General features: G+C 24.4%; 1 protein-coding gene across 2 annotated transcripts in view; it reads left to right on the top strand.

The window, feature by feature from the left end:
- Nucleotides 1–178: 178 nt before the first annotated feature.
- The window catches only part of LOC117178207 (actin-binding protein IPP), a 41,712-nt gene continuing 33,384 nt past the window's right edge, over nt 179–8,506 (top strand). The window contains exons 1-2 of one of the 2 annotated variants that reach the window (XM_033369509.1): nt 179–388; nt 5,258–5,801. In XM_033369509.1, the coding sequence (XP_033225400.1) occupies nt 322–388; nt 5,258–5,801 (611 nt within the window). In that variant the 5' untranslated portion in view covers nt 179–321. Of the gene's footprint in view, nt 389–5,251; nt 5,802–8,506 lie in introns of both variants that reach the window. The other variant, XM_033369508.1, reaches the window with a different exon arrangement.

Raw genomic sequence — 8,506 nt, 5'->3', positions numbered from 1 at the left:
TATGTGAATATTTGGCAGAGATTTCGAAAAAGAGAAATATCCTAGGCGATTTCGCTTCTCAAGCCTGTCAAATTCTCAATTTATTATTTATAAAAATCTACCCCTCCCACTTTGAAGAAACTCGATAATTCGATAGTTTCTCGATTCCACACATTCGCGGCTACCTTCGCGATTAATGTAGGTTATTTGACAATTGAAATATGTCATTTTTATGATTGCGAAATTAGTGCATAGTTGATTCCAAAAGACAAACAACGGATGAAATTAGTTGCTGTGACCTAGCCGGAAAGTTGAAAAACTAGTGACAATGTGGTGTCAGTGATGCGTTTAAAAGGAAAGAATAACGCAAAGTTTCATAGTGTCTATAAGGTGCTTTCCCGTATATGTCGTAAGTACTTAATTACCCAATTACATCTCGTGGCGGACATAACAAATTTGTCAAGATTAATTATTGCGGTTTCCTTTATTTCTCTGCTTCCATGTCGTTTATTTGATGCATTAAACATAACCATAATTCGGACCAGTAGACATTTTAATTGTCAATTGTTTTAAGTGAACTCTCCCTATTTATGTGAGATTTATTTCACTTTTTTTGTTTATATTGTACATGATGGGTGGAAACGGCATGGGTTTTATAAAATGATCAATTTTGCCACACAGTAGAGTCTCTGTTTCGAGTTTTATGTTTCTGAATTTATTTGCGAATATGACTTGGTTTTTGCTTCCAACTCAAATAATACTTGAATTCGTTTATAAAGTTTATAATCAATAATAATAATCAATGTGGTATTATCAAAAAGATAATTTTTCTCTTCAAACTATGGAAATTAGGTTGTAATAAATTATTCTATCGAATATGACGCCAGAGCCTAAAATATTGCGTAGACCGACACGTTTTCTTATGTTCGATTTATAGGTCGTTTTTCGTTAAAAAATTAACTTTTTGGTTAAAAATTAATATATTTTGTTGAAAAATTATATTTTTTAATACAAAATTCATTTTTTTGGCTTTTAAAAAATCAACTTTTTGGTTAAAAGTACATGTCTTGTTGAAGATTTGCTTTTTTGATAGAATATTCATCTTCATCGATAGAAAATTAATCTTCTTAATTGTAAATTAAACTTTTTGTTTAAAAAATAAATTATTTAGTTAAAAATTCATGTGTTTTCTTGAAAATTTTTTTCAATAGAAAATTTAGCTTCTTCGTTGAATATTCATATTTCTGTATAAAAAATTAACTAGTTCGTTAAAAATTCTGGTATTTTGTTGAAAATTTGTTCTTTTTATAGAAATATTAATCTTTTTGGTTAAAAATTCATGTCTAATTGAAAATTTGAGTTTTTCGGGTAGAATATTAAGCTTCTTGATTGAATATTCATATTTTTGAATAAAAAATCAACTATTTGATTAAAAATTCAGGTATTTCGTTGAAAATTTGTTCTTTTTGATAGAAATATTCATTTTTTTGTTTAAAAAGTCATCTATTTGGTTGCAAATTCGTCAATTTTGTTGAGAATTTATATTTTTTGAAAGAAAATTAATTTTTTGCTGTTCAAAAGTCAACTGTTCAGTTAAAAATTTATGTCTGTTTGGTAATTTTTTTTTTTTTTGATAGAATATTATTCTTCATCGATAGAAAATTAATCTTCTTTGTTGAAAATTCATCTTTTTGTCTGGAGAATTAATTATTTGGTTAAAAATTCATGTATTTTGTTAAAAGTTTGTGTCCTTTTTGATAGAAATATGCATCTTTTTGTTTAAAAAATCAACTATTTGGTTGCAAATTCATTAATTTGGTTGAAAATTTATATTTGTGTTGTTAAAAAGTCCACTTTTTGGTTATAAATGTATATATTTTGTTGAAAATGTGTCTTTTTCTATAAACAAATTAATCGTATTGATTGAAAATTCGCCTTTTTGTATAAAAAAACCCAACTATTTGATTAAAAAGTTGTATTTTTTGGCAGAAATATTCATCTTGTTCTTTCAAAAATCAACTATTTGGTTATAAATTAATGTCTATTGTTGAAAATTTGACCTTTTTGATAGAAATGTTAATTTTTATTTTAGAGAATCTTATTGATTGAAAATTCATCTTTTTGTTTAAAAAATCAACTATTTGGTAATAAATTTGTGTATTTTGTTGAAATTGTTTTCTTTCTCAATATAAAAATAAATCACTTGATTAAATATTCATCTTTTTGTATAAAAAATCAATGGGTTGATTAAAAGTTGTATTCTTTTTTATGGAAAATTTCTCTTGTTTTTTGAAAAATTAACTATTTCATTAAAAATTCCTGTCTAATGTTAAAAATTTATTCTTTTTCGATAGAAATGTTCATCTTTTTGTTTAAAAAATCATCTATTTCATAAAGAAGTCGCCTTTTTTTATAGAAATATTCATCTTTTTGTTTCAAAATTGCACTATTTGGTTAAAAATGAATATTTTAACTGAAAATTGAACTATTCCATATTTTTGTTGAAAATTGGCCTCTTTCATTTAAAAATTAAACTATTCTATTTTGAAATGAAAATTTTTGTTGGTTGAAAATTCAACGATTTGGTTAAAAGTTTAATTATTTATTTGAAAATTCATCTATTTTGTTCTTGAAACTTATCTTTTTGGTTGAAATCTAACTTTTTGAACTGAAAATAATATTTTTTAAATGAAAATTAGTTTTTTAAAATGTTTAGATCTTTTTTTTTAACTGAAAGTTTAACTATTTTATTTTGGAATGAAGAATTATAATTTTTGGTTGAAAATTCAAATATTTTGTTAAAAATTAATATTTTCAACTGAAAATTGAACTATTCCATATTTTTGGTTTTAAATTTATGTATTTTGTGGAAAATTTGTCTTCTTTTATACAAAAAATTAAGCTTATTGATTGAAAATTCATCTTTTTGTTTAAAAAATAAACTATTTGGTTATGAATTCATGTATTTTGTTGAAAATTGGTATTTTTCTATAGAAAATTAATTGTCTTGTTGAAAAATTGCTTTTCTATAAAAAAATCAACTATTTGATTAAGAAGTTGTCTTTTTTATAGAAATATTCATCTTTTTGTTTCAAAAATCATATATTTAATTATAAAGTCATGTCTGTTGTTAAAAATTTGACCTTTTTGATAGAAATATTAATCTTTTTGTTTAAAAAAATCAACCATTTGTTTATAAATTCATGTATTCTGTTTAAAGTTTTTTCTTTCTCAATACAAAATTAAAGCACTTGATTAAAAAATCATCTTTTTATGGAAAATTTATCTTGTCCTTAAAAAAATTAATTATTTGTTTAAAAATTCATGTGTATTGTTGAAAATTTTTCCTTTTTGATAGAAATATTAATCTTTTTGTTTAAAAATTAACCATTTAGTAATTAATTTATTTATTTTGTTGAAAGTTTGTCTTTCTCAATAGAAAATTAATCCACTTTACTAACAATTTATCTTTTTGTGTAAAAAAACAACTATTTCATTAAGAAGTTGTCATTTTTGTAGAAATATTCATCTCTTTGTATCAAAAATCAACTATTTAGTTATAAATTCATATATTTTGTTGGAAATTTTTTCTTTGAATTATGGATGGAAATTAGATTGCAATAATTTATTCTATCTATCGAATATCACACAAGGAGGCCTACGATGTTGCGTAGACCGACACACTTTATTGAACTTTATAATTTATAAAAGTTCTAAATTTTGCAGTTTATTTGTATTTCATTTAACATTGTTTATTTGAAAAGTGTACATGTTTGAGCATTTCAATACACAATTTTTGAATGGAAAACTTTTAAACTTAAATTTTAAAAGTTTGGAATTCAAGGGTTCCACTTTGAATGCTTTAATTTGTTGCTTATTGTTTATTGCTTTAAATAGAAGAATGCTTAGAATATAGTTTGATTTTTAAAATTTTATTGGCCGTGAAAAATGTTTGCTAACTGGGAAAAGACCGGGAATTTTTTTCTTCGATTAAAATTGCTACACATAGTAGATGTTTTGCTCCATTTACTATATGCTTATTGTTTAAAATTATTGTTTAAATCTGATTCACAAACATTCGGAGGAAACTTAATGTGGTCCATAAATGTTGTGTAATCCGACACACTTTTTATAGAAAATTATAACTGGAAAATATGGAAAATTATGGAACATTATCTTGATTTTCTAAGCTAAATTTCCAGTTTTTTAAATCTAAAGTTCAAAAAGTGTTAAAACTCTACTCAAATGGTTATTTAGAATATTATTTTTCAGTCTATACATTTTTGATTTCCTAGTTATTTATCTAATATTTAATTTTTGGTTAAGAATTAATATTTTTTGGTAAAATTATTATTTGGCTGAAATTGCTTTTCCATTGCCAAGAAATCTTTCTTGGTTGAATATTCAACTCTTTTGTTAAAAATTAGTCTTCTTGGTTTGAAAATTCATCCCTTTTGGAAGAAATTTCAACTTTTCTGGTTAAAAATGTAGCGGATTGGTCGAAAATGTATCTGTTTTTATTCTTGAATTAACTATTTTTGGGTTGAATATTAAGTGACTTGGTTTAAAGGTGAACTACTTTGTACAACATTTTTTTTTTTACGATTAACATTTTAGTTGTAAAATTCACCTCTTTGTTCAATTATTTAGAAGAATATTATAAATATTGTGCTCGAAATTGGTGTTTTTTTTTATAAAATTGTACCTACTGTTTTATGATTTAAAATTCTTTCTTAAAAATTCATTTTTTTTGTTGAAGATTCTTTTTTTCTTGAAAATTCAATTATTTGGCTTAAAATTTTTTTCTTTTGATGAAATCTTTTTTTATTTAGAAAATTAATCTTCATTTGTGAAAAATGAAGTTTTTTAAAATTGAAAATTCCCAATTTCTATGAAAAAGACTAACACAACCAAATTTTTTTAATTGACTTTTTCTCGAAACTTTATGATTTTGTATCAAAATTATTTTTTTCTTAATAGTAATTTGCAACGAAAAACACCATCATAAAACACGTATAATATTTACAATAATTTGTTAGGTAATTTGTTGATTTAATTTGAAAATTCTAAATTCAAGATATAAAACAACGTCAAGTAATGAAAAACCAATTAGGTTTTCAATAATGATTGCCAGACGTTTTTCCCACGTTTTTTAGAGATTGTATTTCAAAATAGGGACTTGATTGGTTTTTTTTTTCTAATTTTCTTTATTGATAAAAAATGCAGCTGGAAATTGAAATTGGATGAATTAAAATTTGAATAATTTGGATAGGAGCAGTGGATAAAGGTCAACTCGATGGTTTCATGGCTGATGGTGCGGTTCCTCCCCTGAAAAATGGGAATAATTCTAAAAGCACTGGTTTCACAGCACAAAATAACATTAACAATGTGAAAGGAGGCGCAACAAGCCCCGATGTGGCGAATACGGTGCATGTGGCCGGACAATATGCCCCGAAAGTCCTACGGAATTTAAATGCTCAGAGACTGAAGAACCAATTCACCGATGTGTGTCTTGTCGCCGGTGACAGTGTGATTCGGGCTCACAAATTGGTCCTGGCGGCCGGAAGTGCTTACTTCAATGCCATGTTCACCAGCGGACTCGTCGAGGAGCAGCAGGACTCTGTCGAAATTCACTCCGTGTCCGCGAAAATACTCGCAATTCTTGTCGACTTTATTTACACCGGAAATGTAGACATTACTCAGGATAATGTCCAGGAGCTCTTTGCCGCTGCTGATATGCTGGAACTCGAAGAAGTTGTTGCCGGATGTATCGCTTATCTCGAGCAACAACTCCATTATACTAATGCCCTTGGAATTTACAGGTAAATCAATCAAATTCATTTTCTATTTGAGAACGAGATTTACATTTTTACAATTTAGATCAACTGATTCATTTCATTAACCGCTTAGCAGCTTTTTTCAGCTTTTTTCTTCGAAATTCAACTATTTTGTTGAAAAGTAACCATTTGCTTATTAGATTCTCATCAGAGAAGGTATTAGATTTGTGTAAAATTTGAGCCCCCCCCCCCCCCGCATTTTTAGGTTTAAAATTAAAATAATTTTTTTAATTCGTTTTTCTTTTCTTGAAAATTGATCTTTTGAGTTAAAAATTCAACTATATGTTTGAACATTTTTTTTTTGTTAGAAAATTCTTCTTCTTTACAGATGCATTTATTTTGGTTTATAATTCATTTCGTTGGTTAAAAATTAAATTATTTATTTTAAAATACTTTTTTTTTAATATATATTTGTTGTTGAAAATTAATTTTTTAGCTGGAAACTCGACTTTTTGGTAAAAAAATGAATATTTTCGGTTGAAAAAGCATATCTAGGTTAAAAATTAAAATACATTTTTTTTAAATTTGTTTTTCTTTTCTTGAAAATTGATCTTTTGAGTTAAAAATTCAACTATATGTTTGAACATTTTTTTTTAGAAAATTATTCTTCTTTACAGATGCATTTATTTTGGTTCAAAATTCATTTCGTTGGTTAAAAATGGAATTACTTAGTTAAAAATACTTTTTTTTAAATATATATTTATTTTTGAAAATTAATTCATCAGCTGGAAACTCGACTTTTTGGTAAAAAAATTAATATTTTTGGTTGAAAAAGCATTTCTAGGTTTAAAATTAAAATAATTTTTTTTTAAATTCGTTTTTCTTTTCTTGAAAATTGATCTTTTGAGTTAAAAATTCAACTAATATGTTTGATAATTTCTTTTTTAGAAAATTATTATTTTTGTTCGCAAATGCATTTATTTTGGTTGCGAATTCATTTCTTTCCATGGAAATGCCTGTATTTTATTAAAAATTTGTATCTTTTGATTGGAAATTAATGTTTTTGGTGCAAAAATATATTTTTTTTTTGTTAGAAAATTATTTTTCTTGATTGCAATTCGTTAATTTTGGTTAAAAAATGATTTCATTTTTAGAAATTTAACTGCCTTGTTAAAAAAATTTTTGTTTTGGTTAAAGATTATTATTTTAGTTGGAACCTCGATTTTTTGGTAGAAAATTAATCTTCTTGTTAAAAAATTCACTTTTTGGTAAAAAATTAATTATTTTTCGTAGAAAATTCAGGTATTTTGTTCAAACCTACTGATTTTGATTCAAATTATATTTTTTTATACTGAAAATGGAACTGCTTTATTTATAGTTACAATTTTTTTTAGTTCTTAACATTTAACTATATAATTGGTTAAAAAATTTTTGTTTTGGTTAAAATTGATTTTTTACTTGAAAACTCGACTTTTTGGTCAAAAAACAATTCTAGGTTGAAAATTTCAATAAATTTTCAAAAATTTGATTTCAGTTTCTTGAAAATTGATTATTTTAGTTGAAAATTAAACTATGTGTTTGAAAATTAACTTTTTTTATAATAGTATTTTTCTTCTTTGCGAATCCGTTCATTTAGGTGAAAAATTCATTTCGTTTGTTAAAAATTTAACAATGAGTTTGAAATTAATTAGGGAAAAATTAAAGAAACTTCAAAAGAATTTGGTCAAATGCCTCCAAATTTAGAGTGAGTTTTGAAGACTTCAAGATTTATGAAATAAACATTTTAAAAAACTTGATCGAATGAATAGAATTGACTAAATTTAGAAGAATGTAAAAAATTTAGGATAAACGAATAATAATTGAGAGTGAATTTAAAATGAATTGCAAAAACTATTTTGAAAATTTTTTAAACGGGACAATGAAATTTCGTCTGTTTTAATACCAATGCAAGTTACGAATTATAATAATATCTACTTCGTTAAAATTTCATTTTATTTGTTGGACATTCATCATTTTAGTTAAAAATTCATCTGGTAGATTGTAAATTGAACTATTTTGTTAAAAATTCACCTTTTTTGGTTCAATTCAATTGTTTTCGCTTTCAAATTAAAATATTTTTTAAATGAACTATCAACAATTATATTTTTTATCAACTGGTTGATTGAAAGTTGATCTACTTCGTTAAAATTTCTTTTTTTTTGTGAGGATTTTTAATTTTATTTGAAAATTCATTTGGTAGGTTAAAAATTAAAGTATTTTGTTGAAAATTTGCCTTTTTGGTTGAATAAAATGTTTTTTAATTTAAATTAAAATCTTTTTTTACTAAATTATCAACTATTACATTTTTCGTTGAAAATTGCAATATTTGTTAAAAAGTAACATTCTTTTTCTGATAAAAACTCAGATTTTTGTTGAAAATTCGTCCTGTTTGGTTGAATTAAATTGTTTTTGATTTAAAATTAAAATATTTTTTAAGTAAATTATCAACTATTGTATTGTTCGTTGAAAATTCCACTATTTTATTAAAAAATAACCATTTTTATTGAAAAATGAGATTTTTGATTGAAAATTCGTCTTTTTTTAATGAAAATTCTTCTGTTTGGTTGAAAAATTTAACCATTTGATAAAAAATTCGTCTTTTTTGGTTCAGTTCAGCTGTTTTTTTTTTTTTTAATTTGAAATATTTTTCAACTGAATTATCAACAATTATATTCTTTTACCAACTGCTTCATTGAAAGTTGCTCTACTTC

The sequence above is a fragment of the Belonocnema kinseyi genome, chromosome 8, assembly GCF_010883055.1.
Source record: "Belonocnema kinseyi isolate 2016_QV_RU_SX_M_011 chromosome 8, B_treatae_v1, whole genome shotgun sequence".
Classification (NCBI taxonomy): Eukaryota; Metazoa; Arthropoda; class Insecta; order Hymenoptera; family Cynipidae; genus Belonocnema; species Belonocnema kinseyi.
This window is presented reverse-complemented; position numbering and strand designations above follow the sequence as displayed.